The following is a 24,705-nucleotide window of genomic DNA, read 5'->3' as shown; positions in this document are numbered from 1 at the left end:
TTTTTTTGTTTGTTTGTTTGTTTGTGTTATTTTCGTTTGATTTTGGGTTTTGTTGTTGTTGTTTGGGGATGTTTGTTTGTTTGAGACAAAGTTTATCTTGCAGCCCTAGCTGTCCTGGAACTCACTCTGTAGACCAGACTGGCCTCGAATTCATAGAGATTTGCCTGTCTCTGCTTCCTGAGTGCTGGAATTAAAGTCATGCACTGCCACCACTGCCTGGCTTCCCTTGGAAGTTTTTTATATTGATGTGCTGTCTGTCTATAGCATACTACATCATCATCCCTGAGCATCAGTTGTTTTAAAAGAATCTCAAGCCATTCCAATGACTACCCAAGGTAAACACAAAAAGGCATTAAGATGATGTGTAGGTCACAGGTGGCTGTAGGCCGGGCGGTGGTGGCACATACCTTTAATCCCAACACTCGGGAGGCAGAACCAGGAGGATTTCTGTGAGTTCGAGACCAGCCTGGTCTATGGATCGAGATCCAGGAAAGGCGCAAAGTTACACAGAGACACTTTGTCTCAAAAACAAAAAACAACAAAACAAAAAACGAAACCAAAGGTGGCTGTAGGTCTTGTGCCCCACCTGCTCTCAGTGTGGCAACACTTAGGGTGCAGCTGTACCTCTGTTGCTTTAAATCCCATCACTAATGCTGGTGAAAAGTAAGTAAAGCTTGGAGAAGAGGAAATATTTGTGGTTTCTGGTGATGATTGATTGTGAGTGCATTGTTAGTGTTTGGATGTTTTGACAGGTCAAAAGAGTTTGCCCACCGCGACTATCCATTTGTGATCAATTTACTGAAGGGTGTAATTGCTGTCAAGAGCCACAGAGAACAGGGACAGACACATTGAATGTGGAGGAATTTTCTCTTGCACTGTGGATCTCTACAGAGCATATAGTAACTAAGGATAGACTTCTCCAGTCTTGTCAGAATTGGGGGAAAATGTCAAACAAAGTTTTGTTCCAAGTTTCTACCAAAGGTTTCATCACCACTATAGAATTGTGAGACCGTTTCTCAAGGAAAGCATGATATTATTCATCAATGTGTTCAGTTTGAAGGAGTAAACTTATGGTTCTTTAGAGCCCTGGGTACCCTCAAGCCTCTCTAGATATAGCAATGTCAAACCCATCCTCCTTATGGGTGTTTTTAATTGTGCAAAACTGAAGCTCTTTAAGCATAAATCAAGCTGCTGTATTTCAACTTCAGCCATTCACAGCAACAAAACAACAAAACACCACTTTTAAGAATATCCTTGGGGGTTGGGGATTTAGCTCAGTGGTAGAGCGCTTGTCTAGCAAGCACAAGGCCCTGGGTTCGGTCCTCAGCTCCAGAAAAAAAGGGAGGGGGGCTGGAGAGATGGCTCAGAGATGGCTCAGAGGTTAAGAGCACTTCCAAGGTCCTGAGTTCAATTCCCAGCAACCACATGGTGGCTGACAACCATCTGTAGTGAGAAATGGTGCCCTCTTCTGTCCTGCAGGGATGCATGCAGGAAGAACACTGTATATGTAATAAATAAATAAATCTTTTTTTTTTTTTAAAAAAAAAGGATATCCTTGTAGCACAGTAAAACCTATTAAGGTGGCTGAATCTTGTCCCTTCAGTACACATGTTTTTATTATTTTCTGTACATACAAAATAGAATGTATGTGCCACCATTTAATTTGGAAGAAGAAATGACACCTAAACTATTATTACTCAGGCTTGAGATTTTGGCAGGCTTGGTTCAAGGGGGAACCAAGTGAGCCTATTGCTTTGGGAAACACAACTAACAGTATTTATTGCCAATGATAACAACATATTTTATACATGGAATTTTAGAAAAAAAATGCTTGCTTTGCTATAAATATGACAGCGATAGTTACACTCTTTTCTTATAAAATTGGTGATGATACTAACAAATATATGTAACAAAATGTAGTGACCATTCAGAGACTGGTGTAACTCAGTTAATTCAATATTTAGGAAGTTGACCTATGCATAGGTTACAAAAACCATGCTGGACTAAAAGACCCATTCAGAGTTTGAATTTGAATGCAACAGACTATAAAAAAAAACTTTTCATGTTGCTATTTATCTTTAAGGAGCTACCATTTGTTGACTTTTGGTAACATATCAATAAAAATATTCATAGTTACCTAAGTGGGTTAACTAAAATACTCTATTTTCTATGGTGTGTGTGTGTGTGTGTGTGTGTGTGTGTGTGTGTGTGTGTATGCACTGTTGTGTAATCTTTAAAGCTAAATGTTCTTCTGATACTTCAAAATAACTGCTGCAAATAACTGCTCTTCTTTCCCTTCCTCTTCCTCTTCTGTGTTCCTTCATCTCCTTCTTGATACATTTATCCACATTGTGGAGTAAACAGTACTTACACCAGTCTATAGCAGTTCTGCATGGCCCCTTCTAACCCAGCTCGGGTTCCTTCACAAACGGACTGATGGTTGCCCACCGGTGACCACTCACACTTAGGAGTGACCACGAGCAGGTGGGAGACTGGATTCTTTTATAGTCTTTCTTCTTTCACTGGCACACCTGGTTTTCCAATTGAGTTCTCAAACTCTATCCCTCCCAAAAGCTCTTGGTAAAGTTGGATATGATATTTTTCCAAGAGATTTTGAAGATTGTAAAAGATCTAAGTCATCTTACCATAGTGTCCACTATGAGGCCACACATGAGCTCCACAGCCTCGCTAGTCACTTTGATGCAAGATGTTAGAGACCTTCTAAAAGGTTAACTAATGTCTCTCATTTTACATTCTTGTTCTGAAAGCATACTTAACTTTTCTCAGAAAATAAATAATTCACTAGTTTGAATTGTGTAAGCTTGGTTGTAGGCATTGTTTTATTTCAAGTTAATCCCCAGGCTTATTTTTTTTACTTTTGTGGGATGGAGCTGGATTTTAAGTGGATGTGCAGTGTGTTCACTGAGCCACTTTAAGCTGACATGAAATGACCTTTGAACTCTGTCTTTCAGCACTGATCAACTGCTGAAGTCTAGACTGAGTTCACCATTGCTTCCCTCCTAAACGATTTGGTGACTCACTATCTGCTTGCCCAGCTTAGGAGTCACTTCAGGATGTCAGTGGCATTTCTATGCAGGCTCGGGTCCTCCCCTGCTCCTGTACTTTTCTCTTTTACTATATCTTCAGTTGAATTCTGAGCATATCTGGCCATTCCATCTCTCTGTCTTCTAATCCCTCAACTCAGTAAGATTTCAACCTTCTGCTTGAGTTCCAAGTGAAAACACCCAGTAAATGATGAAAAACCAAGTGGGTTTCCCACAATGTTCTGTTTTTTTCTTTGTAGTGATGCTGAAGATTGAACCCAGAGCCTTTCACATGTTAAATAAATGCTCTACCACTGAGCAGCATCCCCAACTCTATACTTGAATTCTTTAAGTTCAGAGCTCTTCTAGTCTCTTCTTGCTTTTGTTTGATCTCCAGTGCATTCAAACAACTTTTAAAACATGGTTTTCCAGGATTAGGACTGTCATTGGCAAGAGGACTAGAACACCACAGGTGTCCTTCCTTCCAAATGCTAATGTGTCTTAGTTGAGAGTTAATAGCAAGTCTCTCCCCATTTTACACGTTCTCTTTTAATCTGTAATTCTTTCCTCGTCCATGGAAAAAATGCCCTCTGTGATTTTTCCCATTTCCCATAACACTCCTCACCATCCTCCACTTACAGTCACTTCCATTTAGCTTTCCTCCCCCTGTGAACTTCGAGTCTCCCTTGTCACCTCTGCCTCAGCTCTTGCCAGTCTCCTGAGAAGTCTCATCCTTCATGGGTAACATAGCAAATTTCAAAGATGCTTTCTTCCTAAAGCCATTCCATCCTTATCTTTACTTTATTCTTTAACTCCCTTAGGATCAATAGCTGTTATCACAGTCTTTCAATATGCCGGTCACATTACTGTTTTTACTTCTTTTCAGATGGACCCTTGTCCTTATGGGCAGTCACATGATGCATAAATGCTACAATTAACTCTCTAACCTTTACTTCCACCATGCCTTAACCACAATAATCTACCCATAGATTAGTCACATGCCTTCTCCTTTTCTCCACATAGACTGCTGGGGGGGAAAAGTCAGTCATGCCAATTCATTACACCATGCTTGATAATATATTTCTCCAAAATGTACTTGAAATTGTCTATGAATTATAGAATTCCAAGTAAACAAAGTTTTAAAAATACGTGTTTGAAGATAGCTTTCAGTTTTGCTGTCTGTTTCTCCAGTCTTGGTTTCAAAGAATAGAATCTGCTCTATGTAGTTTCAGTTTCATGTGTAATAGGAGACTAAAGAAATGTAGACTTCATGATGAGATTTCAAAAACTCACTGAACTACCTGGGACTACCAAAAGGCCTTCTTCCAAGAAGCTAGGAAATCAGGAGTTTGTCTACAAAAATCAGGAAGTCACAATTAGAATTGTATTTAATTATTCCAAAGTCTTTCTAATTGTATTGCCATATGAAGGCATGGCTCCACTCAAGAATTTGCCAAGAAGTATGGTATCCAGTGGAATTCAGCCTGCAAAATAAGCCCCAGTGATTCTTGCCTCTTGGTACCCATGCCCTTTTATACTGTCCTCCCACATTGAAAAGGGCTGACCTGTGTGGCAAATTGGATACAGTAAAAGTAGACTAGTCTATCTCTTGAATCTCTGTCATAAAAGATAATGCTTCTTTGATCACTCTTATGGCATTTCCACTAGAAGAAATCAACTGTCCTATTTTGAGAATAATGCAATACTCTATAATGAAGCCTGTGTGGGCAAAAACAGTGGCATCTTCCAAGAACCAGGCATGAGAGCCACCATAGAAGTAGATTGCCTAGCCCCAGTCAGGTCTTCAGATGACTGACATCCCAGATGAAGTGACTGCAGCTTCATCAGAGACTTCAGACTCCCCCGCAAATCTCTGACCCACAGGAATTGTGAGATAATAAAACGCTTGTTTTTGCAAGCCACTAAGTTTTGGAGTAATTTCATTGCGATAACAAATGACCAATATAGATAGCCACACCCTAGACTTGGATCAAGGTGCTTTCTTTGAATGACCTTACTGTCTTTCTTCTCCCTCATCATACAACAGTTGAAGGCTTGTAGTGAGAGTTGTGTGTGTGTGTGTGTGTGTGTGTGTGTGTGTGTGTGTGTGTGTGTGTATTCATGCTGTATGTGAAATACATGTACATATGCATGCTTGGATGTGAAAGCCAAAGATTGCGAAGTGTGAGCCTCCTTGCCTGACTTTTTACATGGGTGCTGGAAACTGAACTCAGGTCCTCCTGTTTATGCAGCAAACACTTTGCCAGTTGCTCTGATGTGTCTCCCTAGCTCTAGCTGTTTTTTTCTAGGATTTCAAAATGTATTTTTCAAAAAATCCTGTGAGATTTCCAGGGAAAAACCTATATTCTAGAGATAGCAATTGATAACTTTTTGAAGTGTTTCCCATGTCTTCTTGAAGAGTATTTAATTTTAAAACATCACAGGTCATTCATTCGTCTTCAAGTAATTTGCATATTTGGGGATGAGGGTCAAAGTAACCAGAAAGACTGGTTTGAATAAATCAGGTAAGTTCCTTTCAGGCTGTCCCATGGGCATAGGGTACTTTGTAAAGTTCATCACCATTTGACATTCCTCTTCCCATTTTGTGCTTTTTACTTTAATCTGATACATATAAAGGAAGCAGGATTTTAAGAGTGGATTTTAGTATACATGAGAAAAACAGTCAATTTTTCTACATAGAGTGTAAATCTGTTCAAGGGTTGGCATTTACTCTGCCTAATCTACTGTGAGAATATTGTTCAACTTACCTCCTGTTTTAAGTCAATATATGTTAGAATTTGGACTTTTTATCATTTCACTATTTTGTTTAAGAATAGATTATGGGCCAAACTAATACCAGAAATGTCTGGAAATGTTTGCCTAGGAGTACAATCTAACTCCTTATTAAATGCCAAGGTGTGATTTTTTTCAGGCTCAACTACTGACAAATACAAATGCAGGCTTCATAAGTAAAGCTGACCTCCCTGCAAAGGGATGTGTTATGTAACCAGTGAGTGGAAACCTCTGTGGATGAGTTGCAGTCAAAAGTTCAGTCCTACTGGCCAATCATACTTTTTCATACACAAACTCAGGGATTGGTTTCAGGACCCCCAAAGTTACTCAACTTCTGATATAAAATGGCACAGTACTTACCTGTAATCTAGGTACACCCCCTTGTGTACTTTAAACATCTCTGAATTACTTCTAGTACCCCATATAAGGGAGACAGTTTTTATACTTCATTGGTTGGGACGCAATGAGGAAAGAAGTCTATGCAATTTCAATATAGGAATCACGTAGCTTTGTCTGAATATTTTCAATCCAAGGTTAATTGAATCCACAGATGTAATAGGCACCAAGGATAAGCAAGGCCAAGTGTATTTACACTCCTGCTTCTAGCACCTTCATTTCTAGGACTTCTCTTTTTTAATTAAAAATATTTAATTAAAACATAATTACATCACTTCCCCCATCCCTGTTGTCTCTCTAATCCCCCCATGTCCCTCCCTCCAACACCCTCCATGTTTTCCCCTCACTCCCTCTCTAATTGATGGCCTCTTTTTATTATTATTGTTACCCATATGTGCATAAATATATAAATACAACTTGCTGAGTCTGTCCCTTTAGTGTGCCTTGTGTTATATGGTTTCAGGCTGACCGCTTTGTATTGATAACCCATTAGAGGGATCATCCCCAGGAGAAGCTAATTCTCCTTCTCTCAGCAGCCATTAGTTACTTGTAGTTCTTTGTCTAGGAGTGGTATTCTGTGATATTTCTCTATCATTGACAGCATGTCCACTGAGGAGGAGGATACTTCAAGCATCTCTGATAAGATCTCTTATTGAGAGTAGAAGGAAATGGGGGAGGCTTTGAAGACATTTCTCAGGACTCTGAGAAAGTACTTTTCCACTACTAAACTTAAACCTGACTCCAGCATCTATATGACTGATCAGTCCGTTTGTTTGAGGCTTCACCCATCAACAATCACCGAGATCCACAATGTTCCATCTGTCCTTCACACGCAGACCCCAGAAGTGAATGGTTACAAGTCACTCAAGGAGAGCCCAATCTGGATATGTAACTGTTTATATAAAACCTCATTATGGTTGCCTAGAACCTATGTGTATCTTCCTATATGCTTTAAATCAGCTCTGGATTACTTACAGTTCCTCATACAAGGTAAATACACTGTTCCACAGGAAAATGGAGTAAGGGGAATCAACACTTTCTCTATCTGTAGACTTTCACACCATTAGCTATAAGAGGTTAAAGGCTTAATTTTTGATTTTTGTAATATATTAATTTGCTATTCTGTCACTTGGGGCCTTAGCTCTCTCCCACCTCACTTGATACCTTGCCAGGACTAGTTTCCCTTTCTTAAAATAAACAAAAAATCACAGTTTTAAAACTACTGATCATATGAAGCAAGTAGACCTGTTGCTTGATTTTCTTAAAAAGTGAATTTTAGTATGTTTGCTTCAAAATATTTTATTAACAAAAGTCTTATATAAACAATAAAAGGAAAGCAAAGTGTGTTTCACAATGAATAATATGCTGAGAGCATGTGTGTGGTTGTAGTTTCTAATTATAGTGTTAATCAGCCACAATGCACTAAAGGGAGAGTTAGAAAGAGTAGATATATTCTTATATTTTGAAACATTTCAAAGTTTAAAAAACATTATGCCAAATTTTAAGGGCAAAGAAAGCACATAACAAAATAGACTTTAAAAATTACAAATGAAAATCTGTACATCAAGGATATTTCTAAGGCCTTCCCAGGTAAAGGGTGCTATGTAAGGCACGACACTATGTAAAAAGAGACGAGGACCCGCCAAGGCTGTAACATCCCATCAGGTGTTGCAAGTCTGGCCCATCTCAGCTTGTAGGATCATCTCTTCTTTTCTCAGAGGGAAAGTGTCAATGAGGTTGAAGAGAGCCATGGGTGTCACTAGGGAGACATAGCGTTCTTTGTCCATGCCATGCTTATCCACTAGCACCATGCTGAAGGAGTAGAGTGGGATTCGAAGCAACAGCCTGGAATAAACAAAAAGAAGACTTGACAATGTTAAACCCCGACCCCCAAGACTTCTAGGGGGCAATCAGAGCCCTCTGGTAATACTTTGCAGAGAAATGCTTGATGCCACAAAGGACTGAATCATTTTTATGTCCCTACTACTCAAAGTGTGAACCTTGGACCCATAGCATCACATGAAAACTTGCACAGAAAGAACTTGCCCATGTCTGACCTCATACCTAACAAATCAGGATCTGGGTTACTAGTAAGATCTCTAGATAACTGGTATTTAGAAGTTGAGAAACTCTGCTTTAGATTTTTATGGTCTGAAAGATCTCAGGCTGGCTATGGTATGATAAACCAAAAGTTGCTACACACATGTAGAGCAAGGCTAGAAGATTTGGGGAGCAGTAATGTCAGAACTATAATGGTGATAACTATCAGCAAGAATATTTTACCACTGGGGAGACATTTGACCACGTCTAAACACACTTTTGGTTGTCCTAAAAAGGGAGTTAGGTACTACTGGTGTCTAATGGATAAAGGTCAGACATATTAATATATTTATCCTACAGTATACAGGACAGCTTTTTAACCAGAGAAATCCAGCCTCAAGTATCAAAAGGGCCAAGGTTGAAGAAGCCTGGACAAGGTGAACTTGATTAAAGTAACATTTAACAAATTATCGTGATGACTATCAGGAATACAATTAGAACTCTATGGGCTGACCTACACCCAGACATTCTTACTTATTTCATTATAATTAGTACCACAAATAATTTTTAAAAATACTCTGGCGCTGGGTGGTGGTGGCGCACACCCTTAATCCCAGCACTTGGGAAGCAGAGGCAGGCGGATCTCTGTGAGTTCGAGGCCAGCCTGGTCTACAGCTCGAGATCCAGGAAAGGCGCCAAAACTACACGGAGAAACCCTGTCTCGAAAAAACAAAAACAAAAAATTCAGGCATGGTTTCAACTGTGTGGTGTTTATTACACAAATGGATTTCATCTGTACCAGCAAGTTTAAATGAGAAAGCCAAGAGGCAAGTAAGCAGACAGCTGAGCCCAGTGAAATAATGAGGCCACCAATCTCCTCTCCTGGTTTTTGTTCTAGTTGAAATGTCTTGAGGTTATGAAGCAGGCAGAACATACTCTGCCACACGAATTTAAAGTGAATTTGTTCCTCTTATGAATGGTTCTGAGTTTTTTTAGTTGCATAAAGAAAAGGTAGTAAGGTGGGTAGGTCAGTCAGAAATGGGGATGAATTAGAAGAAAATATAATAACATGCACGTATGAAAATGCCTTAATGAAACCCATTCATTTTCATGCTAACTTGAAAAATTAATAAAGATAGCACTGAATAAAATGTAAACTGACTGCACTTCTCAAGAAGCAGTTTCATGAAATGGGGAAATACTATTTTTCCCAGTGGAAAGCTAACTTACTCATCCATATCTAGTGACTAGAAATCCAAAAGAAGATGACTCCACTGCCTCCACCAGATAAATTCAAACCCAAGGGGGTTCCAGGAACATAGAGGACTGAAACTGAGCAGAGCTGGGAGAAGAAAGGTGCCAAGCGATGCTGAGGCTGGAGCTTGTAGGGAGGATAGCTGAATGAAACTGCATCTTGTGGTTTCATAGCAGTTATCAGGCCCAAATGAGAACATCCCCGGGGCTATCTCACACATTCTTCATGTGACTCTTGTACCTTGATTAACACAGAATGTAAAAAAGGACCACTGCCATGGGAAAAGAGAAATGATCACATCAGCAACAGTAACATGAGTGGGTCCCACTGGAGCTGAGAGACCACAGACATCTCAAGAGACGGGTAATAAGGTACCTCACAGATTGTGGGTTTGGTTTGAGGGTGAGGTTGACAGTATTCCTGAGCTACATGATGACTATTATCAGATTGGAAGGAACTCTTCCTGTGTCACCTTCCAGGGAAGTCTGAGAATAATATGATTATTAAAGTGATGTCCTTCTTGGTTTTTATATATTTATCATGTGTATGTGTATCTGTGTCTACCATCTATCTGTTATCCAAAGAAACTAATTTTACAAACTCTTCGACAAATTTTATCTTTATGTATGAATGTGTATGTAGTGTATATGTGTCTGTATCTGTGTTTACATGCGTGTGGGTATACTATATATGTACAGGCACATGTACATATGTGTAGATGTGGATGTGTTAGCCCAAGGTTGACATCAGGTGACTACCACAATGACTCTCCATCTTATAAATCAAATTAGAGACTCTCAATCAAACTCAGAGCTCACTGATAAGGCTAATGTAGAAAGCCAGCTTGCTCCAGAGATCCCTGTCTCTGTCTTCCAAGGACGGAGTTACAGACAGGCACATAATGCTGTCTTAGACTTTACTTAGGTTCTGAGGATGTAATCCAGTCTTCATGTTTATGAGGCAAGCAATTTATCCACTGAACCACCTCTTTAGTCCTCTGCAAAAGTCTTGTTTAAGTAATTGATAAAGGGTATGATGGAAATTTGTGTGTGTGTGTGTGTGTGTGTGTGTGTGTGTGTGTGTGTGTGCGCGCGCGCGCGCGCGCATCTGTGTGTGATCTGTACCCAAGCTAGAGTCATCTGGGAAGAAGTAACCTCAATTAAGAAAATGTATTCACCATATTGGTCTGTAGACAAGCCTAGAAGGCATTTTCTTGAATTATGATTCATGTGGGAGGGTCTAGATCGTTGAGGGTGGTATAACCTCTAGGCAGGTGGTCCTGTGTGGTATAAAAGTGCAAGCTGAGCAAGCTAGGAAGAGCAAGTCAATAATCGGTGTTCTACTATAGCCTCTGCTTCAGTTCCTATCTCCAGGTTCCATCTTGCCAAATGATGCTAGATTATGTCAAGGTTGCATAAAGCTAACCAGTGTGACAACTCTTAGGGAATTTTTGTGAACTTATTTGAACACCTTTGGTAAAATTCACCAAATGCCATTTCATTGCCTTCATAAAAATAACAAAGCACTGCATTTCACAGCCTCCTTTGAAGTTCAATTGTAATCATGTGATTAGTTCTGGCCAATGGACTGGGGGTATAAGTAATACATAACATTTCCAAGCATAAACACAGAAGAGTATGCCATAATTTGGGTGGCAAGTGTCCTCCAAAGGCCCACGTATTAAAGGCTTGCTTAGGTGGCACTACTGGAAGATGGTAGACTCTTTGAGAAGCGAGGTCTACCATGAGGATTTTAGGCCATTTGAAGACCTCTCTTTGAAAAGGATTATGAAACTCTGGTCTCTTTGTCTCTCTGTTTCCTGGCTCTTGATAAAAGCAATTTACATGGCCCTATGTTCCCTCTATGATGGATGACCTTCACTAGAGACTCAAAGCAATAGAGTCCCTCCATCTCTGACTGTAGCCTTCAGAATTACGAGCAAAAGAAACAATTGTAGGGGTTACTTGCCTTTGGTATTTTGGTATAAGAAGAACCTGACTAATACCATTGTTCGCTTTTACTTTCTTTATATGTGTCTCAGACGTACAAGATGGTGAAGTCGTCTGGGACTGTAAAAGACAAGGAGACTTCTCGGACCTTGAGACCAGAGACTTGCTCTGTCTTGTGCAGTGTACAAAAGTTAAAAGCTAGGCTAGAAGGGAAGATTTTTAGGGAGTATTAGTTTACCCTAATTACCCACCTCAAGGTGGCCAAGAGATACAAGAAAAAATGTAGGTTATTCTGAAATTGCCTTTTAGTTATTAAAGCTCACTTCAATGTATTACTCAAGGTCTGACTATTAGGGCTCTAGCTTTATGAGTATGACAGAAAAGAGATACAATTGTTGAAACAGGGATATGGACAAGTACTCTGGAAAGATGGGGGAAAAAGAGATCAAGCCTGAAAGAGCTAATTAGTATCTGTCCTAACATGAGCAAGGACTGCTGCTTAGGCCATTTTGTTTTCAACCTACACACACACAGAGAGAGAGAGAGAGAGAGAGAGAGAGAGAGAGAGAGAGAGAGAGAGAGAGAGAGAGAGAGAGAGAGAGAGAGAGAGAGAGAGAGAGGAGAAAATGGCTAGAGGGGGAAAAAGGAAACATTAGCAATTTTCCACTGCATAATTCAGTTGAACATGCAGGAACATGCCAATTAGCATGATTATAATACTCCCAGAATAAAAGCAATTAAGCACCAAAGACGGCCTGAACTAAATACTGAATAGAAAAAAAAACCGAGGAACCTGATCAGACACAAGCACATCCATGGTGAGATACAAGTGTATCACAGGGCATGAAATTTAAGGCGAGAACACCCCCTTACCTGAGCTGCAGTGCTAGAGCTGGCGGCATAATCTTTGCTCTGATCCTGCCGATGAGGGTTGGGAACACTCCTACCAGTTCCACCACGGTGACATGTCGAAGATCCAGGCCACACTGTGCTTGCTGGAGGGGGAACCAGCAGGGGAGGTGTGAGTATAACTAAGGAACCAGCAATGGTCTTGTGGATGCTTCCTTGTTGATTCCAAATTGTTCTGAAAACACTTGAAAAACCAAGGCTAATCTGGTGCCTAGAAAGCCTAAATCTCTTCCTAGTGGAATTACACAAAACAGCCTGGCAATGGGATTTTGAAAACCTAAACACGATGGTTATACTAAGGTACTTCTAGACATGGTGGGACTTTGCATAAGTCAGATTTCCAAAAAGCATCCAAGACACCACCCTTATCCCCACCTCAAGGTTTCTAACTTCATTCTTACAAGGAAGTAAGAATATTTTCCAGACTTGCCTTTTCTACACTAATTAACCACCCTCCGTATACTCCTATCCTATGTTCCCCATACACTAACCCCAAGAAAACAAGGATAAAGCAATTCCTGGGCTCTTAGCTGGCCTTTGGCAAGAGGCTTGTGGATGTGGCTCAGTCAACTCCATGTCAGTAGGTCTCAACAGGAGTAGCAGTGACAATCAAAGCCAACAAACTGAACAGAAGATAAACAAGATGAATCTGACTGAATGGGAAAAACCATTTTAAATCCTGAACTGTTTCAACAGTACTTTCCTACTAAGTTAAGGTAAGTGTGAAAGTGTTGATGAGAGGACAAATATAAGAATATCTAGATCCAAAATGCCATAGCCAACTAGCTGACCAGCAGTTTATCTAGGGCCTGAGAGGACAGGAATGAGCTAAGGCTGAGGGCTACAAAAACTTACAGTGACTCAATGGCTTTTAACCTAAGTACTCGATTCTATCACTGCAATCTAAAAGTAGTCAGAATCAATATGCAGGTGAATAAATGGGGCTGCGACCAATAAAATCTAGCTTTCAAATCAAATTTGATGCATGAGCCAAGGCAAGTTTATTAGCTCATTCATTTTTCTAGGGCTAAGAAGAGCTCAAGGCATGTGTGGCCATGCCATGGTGCTTTGCCAAGGGCCATAAAACCGGCTAAGCATACACATTTGCATTTTATGAGGAGCAAGAGGATCATGCTAGCTGGTTTTATGTCAACTTGACACATCTGAGAGGAGGGAACCTCAATTAAGGAAATTCTTCCAGAAGATCTGACTGTAGGCAAGCCTGTAGGGTATTTCCTTAATTAGTGATTGATGGCGGAGGGCCCAGCCCATCGTGGGTGGTGTGTGGTAATATATTGTATACCCTAATAAACTTGCCTGGGGATCAGAGGACAGAGCCAGTCACTAGATTAGACACAGAGGTCAGGAAGTGGTGGCACATACCCTTCATCCTATCACTCAGGAGGCAGAGATCTGTCTGGATCTCTCTGAGTTCAAGGCCACACTGGAAACAGAGCCAAGCAATGCTGGCACACACCTTTAATCCCAGTCCTGGGAAGCACACATGCCTTTAATCCCAGGAAGTAATATGGCAGGGCAGAGAAAGATATATAAGTCATAAAGAAACAGGAACTCACTCTTTAGGCTGATGATTTTGTAGAGGTAAGAACTAGTGGCTAGCTGTTCTGCTTCTCTGATCTTTCAGCTTTCACCCTGATATCTGGCTTTGGGTTTTTTATTAAAAGACCATCTAGATTCGAACAAAAGTGGTGCCATTCTTGGACTGGTGGTCTGAGCACTATAAGAAAGCAGGCTGAGCAAGCCATTGGGAGCAAGTCAGTAAGCAGCACCCCTCCATGGCCTCTGCATCAACCCCTGCCTCCAGGTTCCTGCTTTGCTTAAGTTCCTATCCTGACTTCCTTCAGTGATGGACTAAGAATGTGGAAGCATAAGCCAAATAAACTATTCCTTTCTAAATTGCTTTTCATCAGGGTGCTTCAATATAGCTAGTAACCCTAATTAAGACAGAGGTATACAAGGGCAGGCAGGGTGACAGGGATTTATGATACAGATTTAGTGAATTTGGTTCTTATCAAGGTAGCCCAAACATTTCATATGGCTCTTCACAGTTCATGGGCAACCTGTTCAGATGACAAAGAAAACAGTGAAAGAAAGACTCATTATTCATTTTACGTGTGCTAAGTAGTAAACTGCTGCCTTTGATTACACCAAGATTGTTCAAACAGGAATAAATGAATGAGAAATCCTAGAAGAGAAGTGCAGCATACCCTGCTCCTTTAGCATTCAGTGAAGTTGGCCACTCATTGCCATGCAACTTTAAGACAAAATCAGGCAACTTCTAGTGTGACCCTTGCAGTTTCTACTCTCCCCCAACATGGTGATTGTCTCATCCAGTAGCAGCAAAACTCGCCTTCATTAAAGGAGGTGGAATTCCCAAGGAGGGATATGGTGCCTAGAGGCTTTTGGATGCCTTGTATCTCCTTAGCCAGTCTATTGGGAAGATAACTGATTGATCACCTCCAGTCTATGAATGTGCTGGACAGGATCAGCAAAGACAATTGTTCTTTGGCTGGGCCTGGACAACATGTCAATTAAGCTTATTAGCAAAGACAGACAAACCTCGCTGGTTGGAGAATGATTGGGTTAGCTCTGGGGAGTCAATGTTAATAAGGTTATACACCAGCACCAGAAATGAATGACTGTCTCTAAAGTGCTGGTCCCTTAAACTCACCCTAAATGCATTAGGCATTGAGTCTGGCCTTTGCTTTTAGTGAAGTGCCAGTCTTCTTCCTGTTAGAGGTCTCCCTCCCACTTTAGCTCTGCCTCAAGGCCTCACCTGCAGCATTCCCAGCTGCAGTCTGTAGAGGAGGTTTCGAGCTGTAGGTGTGGACACAATGAGGAGTCTCCTTTTCTCATAAAACTGATCCAGAAGTGCGGCTGCTGTTCTGACACCAACATTGACATTCATAGCTGTAATCAGAAATGGTCGCATAAGTTCCAAAGCCTTAACTTAGCCAGTCACATACAAAACCCTAGGTAGACCCTGAGATGAGAATTCACGTGTAAGTAGTTGATTTGAGAAGTGAGTTCATGAAGCACCTGCAGCAGACGAGGTGCCCTAGTTTTCCTTTGCTGCTGTAACAAATCACATTAAACTTAGTAGTTTAGTCTAACGTAAATTCATTGTTCGTTCAATATGCCCAGGGAGAGCATGAGTCAAGGTGGTTTAATTATAGTTCTTCCACAGAACCGGATAAATGACAAAGAGCCCTAACGGATTGGCTCAGTACACAGAGCAGCAAACAGTCTGGCCCTGAAAAAGAAATCACAAAAGAAAAATGAGAACACACTATGTAGGGCTTATGAATGTGGCGCTAATATTTCAGACTTCAGGTCAGCTTTAAAATCACAGTTCATTTACATTTTCATTCGGTCAACTGCACTGAGTGACAGCTATGTGTCAACTTCTGGGCCGTTGTTTTGCATGAGAGGCAGCTGTTATCTCTAACATGGCTTTTGGGGCTCACAGTCTTGGTCAATGTAAATCGACTTTACGTAACTGTACAATTTCAATTTTTCTAGTAGCTTCAGTGCAAATGTACAAACAAATATGTGACAATAGCTTTATATGTCAACCCAATATATCCAAATATTTCAACATGCAAGCAACATAAAAAGTAGCGATACTTTATATTCTTTATTGTGCTAAGACTTTTAAATTGGTATATATTTTACACCTGACAACATTCCTAAATTTGGACTTACTTCAAGTGCCCCATGCCCATATATGGCTAGCAGCTAGATAGATTTATGAGATTATTTAACAATATATCGCAGGCCTCGGTGTCACAAAAAATGGACATCAAGTACTTAGCTGAGGAGTCTGCTCTGAATGGTAGGGTTAAAGGAGGGGGAAAGGAAGACATACCTGGCATTGAGAAAAGGGGACTCATAGAAATAAAAAAGTAGTCTGGAGTTTCCTAGGTAGTCTAGATTTCACACTGTCAGCCCGATTGCTGTTCATCAGTAAGACGCGCTGGCTGGTACGTGTTGAATGAAGGCTTACCCTGTAACTCCTCTATTACAGCATTCAGTAGACAACCACCTTTAGGAGAGGTATGATTCTCCTCATTTGACACAGGAGGAAGGATTTCAGGTGCCCAAGATATGTATGACACTTAAGCCAATGATGCAAGGCCAGAATTATACTGTCTAAACACAGCAGTGTACTACCATTGAAAACTTGATCCTCAGCTGTAAAGTAGAGGGATAAATGTAAGTAAACAAACTATTGGCTTAATGTCACTTAAGACTGGCCTCCAGGTTGTTTCTTAGAAGACATGAAGGGGGGATCAGAGAACAGGCACAAACAAGACACTTTTTTCACCCACTCAGATGAGCAGAGATGACACTGAATTTTATGGTGTAAAGGCACTAAAGCTGCTTTTACCCACTCTGGAATCAGGGGGTCTCAGATTCTGATGCTAGCTGCAGAAAGAACTGCACACATACCTGCACAGGTGGGCTCCGTGCCAGACCAAGCCAGATTGGACTGGCATACTCGGGCAGGACTACCCTGAAGTTCATAGCCACCGATACAGGAGAATTCACAAGTAGCTCCATAGTTATCCCCATCACTGGAACACTTCATGTAACCATTCTCTGGGGCGTTGAGTTTGCCACAGCGCCTGACTGTAGGGGACACAAACCCAGAATGACCTTAGCCCTGAGCACTCTTCCATAAAGGAACCAGAGAAGATGAGGGCCCAGGTTTGCCACGAAGTTATACATCAATTAGCGAAATGAGTGGGAGGCAAGGGTGACTATTATCTAATGCCCCATAATGGTCATCACCCATACCAAAGGGACCCTTGAGAGAGCAGCATTAGCCCCCTCATGTGACAGATAAGGACCCTGAGCCCTGAACAGTAAATGATACTGACTACCTGGCCAAACCATGAAACACCAAGTTTTCAAAATATTTTTTCAGGCCTGCAAGACCTAAAAGCTGGGACTCCTGACTACTCGGGTTGTTTATTGCAGGTATTAGAGATATTAGCTCAGAGATGGAGAAATTATGAAGTGGTAGTCTTCTTGGACAGACACCTGTGGGCTCCCGTGAAAGTAGTTGTGTTTCCTAGGTAACACCCCCTCCCCCCAATATTGAAATCCGGGCATTAAGATGGAATGCTTTCCTCAGCATCACCAAAACCTAATCCAAAGCTGGCAGTAGCCCTACTACAAGGGGCCTTCTGAACACTCCCGCTTAGCCGCCCGTTCCCTCTTTCTTTGACAGTCACCAGGAAGCAACCGTCTCTCTCACCTCTTACTTTAACTCGAAACTTGCAGGTGCCCTTGTTCTCAGCTCTGTCATAGACTGTGTATTCAATCTTGTGGTCTCCTTCTGGAAAATTGGAGCCTGGAGGGAGGCCTTTGAGAATAACACTTAAGGAAGAAAGCAGAAATACCCAGGATTATGCTTGTGTACTAAAGACAGCTGTTGATCTCTGAGCCTGTCAAGCAGAACCGAGGTTGTGTGAGGAGCGGTCTCCTGAACTTCCCTCTGCTTCACGGGATCTCAGCTAAGGGGAGATCTGCTTTTTTGTTTGTTCATTTGTTTGTTGCTGACGCACAGAACAGGGGTTGTGGGCTGAGCCTGCATGTCTTCCCTGTTTGGCAGACAACACAATGCTTTCTGAGGAAAATTCTTCCAGAGTACAGTTTATTTGGCAAATTGGGCCTGCAACAGGTACTAGAATGTTCTTGGCTTTTTCTGTCTGGGTCAATGAAGACCTTTCTGAGCAAATAGTAAATTCTCTGTGAATCCTTGACTATCCTAATACTATGTTAGTAAAAGCAAAAAAAAACTTGTCTGCTTTATATAAATCTTACATGTATCAGGCATGGTTTATTATTTATTATTTAATTAATCCTCATAGAACTATTTTACAGGAAAGGAAACTAAGGCAACAAAAAGCTAAGGGACTTGGCCAGGATTGCACAGCATGGGGTGACTTTAGCATCTATTTGACAACACCACCAGTTGGTATAACATAATGAAATGACAGCTTTTGGTTACTTTTTAATGTATAGAAAACTCACCTTTTCACTGCGCCTCCTAGGAATGATAACATTTGATGATAATGGCCATAGGGAATCATCATTGCCACCACTCAGAGATGTCATTTTTTACTTTAGATGCCTTAAGATCTTCAGATCCTTAGACAGTAAATGTAAATTCAGATAAACCCCAAAAGAGTCGTCTTTCAAATAGGAGTGGCAGCTAATTTCTCTGAGACTCCATTTCATCATGAAAATAACAGGAGTCATCAAGGGGACTCAAAAGAAACACCTGTGTCAGAGCTTGCCCCTACTCCCTTCCCCGCAGAAGCAGACTGCATCAAAATCGCTTGGGCTAGATACTGGGGGGGGGGTGCGGGGGAGTCATAGGCTATGTACTAGGAAAGCAAGGAGCCCAAGCGTGAGTTGATCAGGGGACAAGTCAGCTTTCTCTGAACTCATGCTGCGACAGTGCCTTCCTCCTGGTACCCTCCTCCAAGTCTGTGGGACTGTATCCAAGCTGCTGTGTTGTAGACTATTATTTTAAGATGTGTTACATCTGTTTATGCTGTGGAACATTTGTTTAATGATGCAAAGATGTGTTGCATTCTTTTATGTTGCATCTGTTTAACTCCATGAAGCTGTGTTACTTTGTCTGCCTAAAACACCTAATGGTCGAATAAAGAACTGAATGGCCAAAAGCAAGGCAGAGAAAGGATAAGTGGGGCTGTTAGGCAGAAAGAATAAATAGAAGGAGAAAAAGAGAGAGAAAGAAAGAGGATCAAGGAGCAAGAAGGAGAGGAGGATACCAGAGGCCAGGCACCTGCACAGCCAGCCATGGAGTAAGAAGTAAAGAAAGGTATCTATCTATCTATCTATCTATCTATCTATCTATCTATCTATCTATCTATCTATCTATCTATCTATCTATCTATAGAAAGATACAAGCCCAGAGGCAAAAGGTAGAAAAGGTAGATGGGATAATTTGTTAAGGAAAGCTGGCTAGAAATAAGCCAAGCTAAGGCTGGGTATTTAAAAGTTAATAATAAGTCTCCACGAGTATTTATTCGGGAGCTGGGTGGCAGGCCCCCAAAGAGCAAGAGTAAAAAAACTGAGTGTTAACTATGTGCCAGATACAGTTCTAGCCCTTAGGACTGACTAATGTACTGAATGTATTGTAGTAAAGACAGGCAAGAAAAAAATGACAAATACTGTATATGTTATGCTGTTATTTACAAATAAACTATATAGTATGTTGGATGGTGACCAGAGTGACCAGGTCTGAAACATAAATAGACCAGCATAGATACACTCCACTGTGGGTAGTAAATATCTCACATTTAGGAAATGTCAGAACATTTCCTAGGAGACAACATAGGTTGGAAATGTAGGTCAGCACCCATGCTTACCTATAATGTACAAGGTTTCAAGGAAGGAGAGCGGAAGAAAGGGAGGGAGGGAGGGAGGGAGGGAGGGAGGGAGGGAGGGAGGGAGGGAGAGAGAGAGAGAGAGAGAGAGAGAGAGAGAGAGAGAGAGAGAGAGAGAGAGAGAGAGAGAATTGCAGCTGCCAAGTTTCATGTTTGACTTACTCAGTAAGAATGCCATCTGCTGTATCTCTTCCCTCTGGGGTTTCCCAGGACACCCGGACTGTTAGCTTATTCGGTTCAGCAATACGTTCTTTCACACTTGGGCACTTGATTCTAGGAGGTTCCATATCTTGAAAAGATAAGCCAATTAAGAAATAATTTGTTAAACTGGTGGTCAACACTCATCATCTGACAAACCAAGACCTCTAGACTCTTGCCATTTTGGAAGAGATAGTTCTCTCTGGATTTCTCTATCCTTTCATCCTGCTTTCTCTCTTTTGCTGAGTTTTACAGATCTCTTAGGACTCACCTGCACAAAATAGACCTTCCATTCTCTACCATTGCTACATGTACTGGTATATTCTTCCTGACTCTGTATACTGACTTAGCAACAGCACAGTTACTCAGATAAAGCCAGAAGCCATTCAGCTTTAGTGAGTCTGCCCTGATTTAAAGACAGTGTTGTAGAATACCAAGCAAAGGCACCAACACTATCACCTACTTTGATTCAACTCAATTCAAGAAATCTTTTATGAGTGCCAACTTTATCCAAGGGTGTCATTCCAAATGGTGGCATTTGAGGTGGAAGTGAATCTGATGCTAAAAATTTACCAGAGTTTACAGTGTGTTGGGGTGCTTATTTCACCTTATTACATCTGTCAGGAGGCAGAGAACAGCATTGTTCTGGATCAGCCAAACTTGAATGCCCTGGATATGTAATGGAGCCACCTCTCTTGGTTTATACATATTCACAGTGGCCTCACAGGGTTTGAGTGCATTATTTAAGTTACTCCACTCCCCCTCTATCCAGATGGGTTGATAATGAGGGCTGGAAATGAGTGAGATGCTAATTCTGCATGGGGCTGTGTTGCCTGTGATCAAAGCTGAAGTGAAGGCACAGGAGGAAATTTAGAGGTTTCCCAGTCCTCCTTGATGGCAAGCAGGTGGAGAATGTATTTAAAGACAGCATGTGCTAATCAGCTTTGCATTGCTTTATGTAGCAACCGATAATGATCTAAATGCTATTACGACCTGGGTGAAAAGTGAATGTCCTCTATGCTACTGACTCAAATCTCTCAGAGACTGACTGACTGCATCAGGTAAAGGCCTTCACATACTTTCCCCTGTAGCTTATCTAAGGACTGCTCATTTTATGCAGTGTAAGAAATAATGAATATTGAATATTTTTTCAAACAATTTTACCTTTAGTTACCCAAATTTGCTTTCATTCTATGTCATGCTTCAATGGACTGTGAATTTGCAGCCTTCTTACACTGATCTTAAATTGAATAACTATCATATTTCTTTGAATTTAAGTCATTAAATGCATAAGATGCACCCCAGCTCCAATGACATTAAAATATGAAAGCTATGCCTAAAGAATTAATGAAATAATGTATATGTGTCACAATGATATAGAGTATACTTAAATTTATCTGAAGTATCCATTTGTGGTTACTAAGTTCTTAAAAATAACATTTTTTATTACTACGCTAAGTAATAGAAGGCATGCTTTCATAATTCAGGTGAGCATTTCAATGTCAGCGTTTTGGGCGGCTCAGACAAGTGTTGAAAGACTGCTGCCCACCAATCAGAGTTAGCTGGCAATTGTTTTCTAGAACACATGCTTCCACGGAAGGTAAAGCTGAAGAAGAGGGGCTGAGGATGGGCTACTGATTTCCATGTAAAATTACACTCTGTTATTTATGAGTGAAGAGAGATTCTTGGTCTCTGCATCAGGTAAACTAAATGTGGATGATACACTGTCTGTTTTCCTTGTGTCAGCTGGGTGATCTGGGAGGGGCAGGGCAGGGGGTGGGAGACTCAGCTTCTCAGAGACAGCTTGTCTGCCTAACAATGATCAGTCAAAAGTGGCCTAGTTGTTCAGATGGAGAGCTTCTTCAAATATGAAACAAATATACATTATACCATATAGGAAGCAATATTCTCTGAACCCTATGTGCCCACTCCAGCCTAAGTGCTATCTTTGCATGAGTTCATTGAATTTTTACACCTAATGTTAAGCAACTAAGTACTTAACTAAGTACTAAGTTAGCAACTAAATCAATGTCACTAGCATTCCCATCTATAGACTGGAAAGCATGTCTTCTCTTTTTGGAGTTTCTTGTGTTCTGGTATTTAAATACACCATTTCATATTTTAAATTTTAAATGTATTTTAAGAATTCAAATGCTTCTCTCTCTCTCTCTCTCTCTCTCTCTCTCTCTCTCTCTCTCTCTCTGTGTGTGTGTGTGTGTGTGTGTGTGTGTGTGTGTGTGTGTGTGTGTGTATTCTTGCTATTGTTGTTGACCTGGTGTTTGCATCCAACCTTTATAAAAATGCATATTCTCTTCAGATTATTTACCATAGCTTCTCTATAAATCTCAAAAAACATCAGAAAGACTAGATTCTAAAGCCTCTTTAAACAACTGTCCTCTCTCTCAGTTGATAGGACCAGCCTGTGGATGTTGGTGCTCTGGAGAGCTAAGCTCATGGCCACCATAGCTTCTTAGAGTTATGATACATTTCCATGAATGAAATGGAGAAAGTTACTATAGAAACATAATTACTATTCCCCTCGAAGTCCAGAAGCCTGCAAAGTCAGTTATTGTATGGAAATCCTGAAGCCTCAGTGACACTCCTCTTCTCTGTTCTCTACCCCATTCAACTGGAGTTATTTGACAAATCATGCCCCTTCTCTGTATTCCACTTTCCTTTCTGAGTAGAAAATACAATAATCGGATATACTGTGCTGTATCAGTGTTGACAGCAGAACTATTTACCCAGGATTCTTTAACATGTGCTGGAAATAAGGGGAGAGCCACAGGAACACCATTTTGGGAACAATGAACTCAAAGACCCTCTGTCAGTTTCAGACCTTGGCTGTTGTGGCAGAGTCTGGCACTTTACCTTCAGATTACTCTGTTTTGGAGGCAGGTGTCATGGAAAGCAATTCAAATGGCTTTAGGTCACAGTGGGGGGTAAGAAAACAGGTGGGGGGAGCAGGGGTGGAGAGAAGAAGAGGAAAAGACTGCGATTCAGTCAAACTCTAGTCAATACAGTTTTCCTGAGCCACAGTGCATTCTATGTGCAGGAGGCCCATCCTGGACCCTGCAGGCCCTTAATCGTTATAACCTGAGCCATAATGGCTAGCAGAGAGCAGCCGGCCTCGCGGAACACTGTCCAAATTTCCAACCCCCAGTGTCTCTTGGATCAATTTAGCTGTTCGAAGCCACTGAATTCTGGGCAGTCTGTTGCACAACCACAGACAAGTGAGACAAATGGAAGAGTCTGAGGACTGGAGGGAGGGAAGGGAGGGGGAAACTGTACAATCGTGTTTCAAATAGAAGTGGATTTTTTTTTTCAAAGAATCTGAGCATGATGATGGAGGCCAGAGCCATCTGTTTCCTGGGGGCACACGAAGACGTGACTGCCAAGGCAGAAGAAAACTTGTCTCGGAAAAAAAGCTTGCCCAATCATTTTCCTTTCTCCAGCCAAAGGACAATCCCTGTGGATGCCTCTGGAAAGTGCTTCCATTTCTTTGGCACTGCAAGATTTCAAGGAACTTTCCAGAAACAACCAAAGAAACCAGAAGGGAAGCAGTGAGCAAGCAGTAGAAGCAAAGGTACCCAACTGTCGACTCATTTGTCGTCGAGAAGGCCACTCACTAAAAGTCTGCCTGTTCAGTCATAGTGGTAAATCAGTTGAGCCCAAACTGGGACCCGTATTTCCGTCAACTGAGCAGTTGTCAAACTGAAATTAGATTCCTGATGGTATGTAATGGATGTGGATATGTATTCCTTACCAGCCCAGGAAACAGTCAGCTCAACTAATCTATAACAGTGTACTGGTGCCCTTATTCCTAACGCTGCTGATAGCAATGGAGTAGTGAACTGAAGGCCAACCAATATCCCCCATGGATCGCTGGGTAAACCAACTCATCAGACAACAAAATGGTTGTCATCAATTTCCATATCTTGTATCTCAAAGATATATTTTCTTCCAGGATTTAACTTGTGTGACTGAATCCCTGTCCACTCTGTAGAAAATATAAAAAGAGGGAGGAATTTCAACAACCAAGCTGGTTTGTACATTGTCCTTTGTTAAAGCAACAAAATGGGTATTCTCTTCGTGTCAAAAGGCATTTGCTAAATTTTCTTCATCCATGCTTTTAAAACTGTCTTTTTTTTTTTTTCTTGTTTTGGTCCATAGCTGAGAGGTACGTCTACGTAAAATGAGGTCTCTAAATGAGGATTTGTGTTCACTCTTACTGTCCATTGTTCTATGGAACCAAATGAAAATGGACAGAAATTAAAAATATCTCAGCACACAGTGCCAGTTTCAGCCAATGGAGGAAAGGGCTTCCTAACGTCTTCACTCCCCTGCACCTTATAGTATGCTTTCCCCATATGACCCCATTCATTTCTTAAATAACTGAATTGGACTTCAGTCTGAGGCAGAGAATTAATTTTGACTTGTGGCACTTACAAATTAGCCAGACCCCAGAAATGACCACCTTGGAGTCAAAGAATGCCCGGCCTTCCCAGTTTGCAAGAGAACTGGGTTAGCTTTCCTAGCACTCAGCACAGTGCGGGCCAAAATGTGCTGTTTAAGGTTGTGTGGAAACCTGGGAACAACTCAAGCGCCATGTGTCAGCTCCTAAAATAGGCTGAAGCCCTGAGTTATGCTCAAGGAAGACTGTTCCTGCCAGC

At 41.2% G+C, this 24,705-nt stretch overlaps 1 protein-coding gene across 2 annotated transcripts in view; it reads right to left on the bottom strand.

The window, feature by feature from the left end:
• Positions 1-7,506: 7,506 nt before the first annotated feature.
• Srpx (sushi repeat containing protein X-linked) overlaps positions 7,507-24,705 on the bottom strand; it is a 73,112-nt gene continuing 55,913 nt past the window's right edge. For both annotated transcript variants that reach the window (XM_006976919.4, XM_042269173.2), the window contains 6 exons: positions 19,997-20,123; positions 17,671-17,792; positions 16,860-17,039; positions 15,184-15,317; positions 12,351-12,472; positions 7,507-8,078 (listed from right to left, as the gene is read on the bottom strand). In XM_006976919.4, the coding sequence (XP_006976981.1) occupies positions 7,895-8,078; positions 12,351-12,472; positions 15,184-15,317; positions 16,860-17,039; positions 17,671-17,792; positions 19,997-20,123 (869 nt within the window). In that variant the 3' untranslated portion in view covers positions 7,507-7,894. The remainder of the gene's footprint in view (positions 8,079-12,350; positions 12,473-15,183; positions 15,318-16,859; positions 17,040-17,670; positions 17,793-19,996; positions 20,124-24,705) is intronic.

This window comes from Peromyscus maniculatus, chromosome X (genome assembly GCF_049852395.1).
Source record: "Peromyscus maniculatus bairdii isolate BWxNUB_F1_BW_parent chromosome X, HU_Pman_BW_mat_3.1, whole genome shotgun sequence".
NCBI classification, from domain to species: Eukaryota; Metazoa; Chordata; class Mammalia; order Rodentia; family Cricetidae; genus Peromyscus; species Peromyscus maniculatus.
This window is presented reverse-complemented; position numbering and strand designations above follow the sequence as displayed.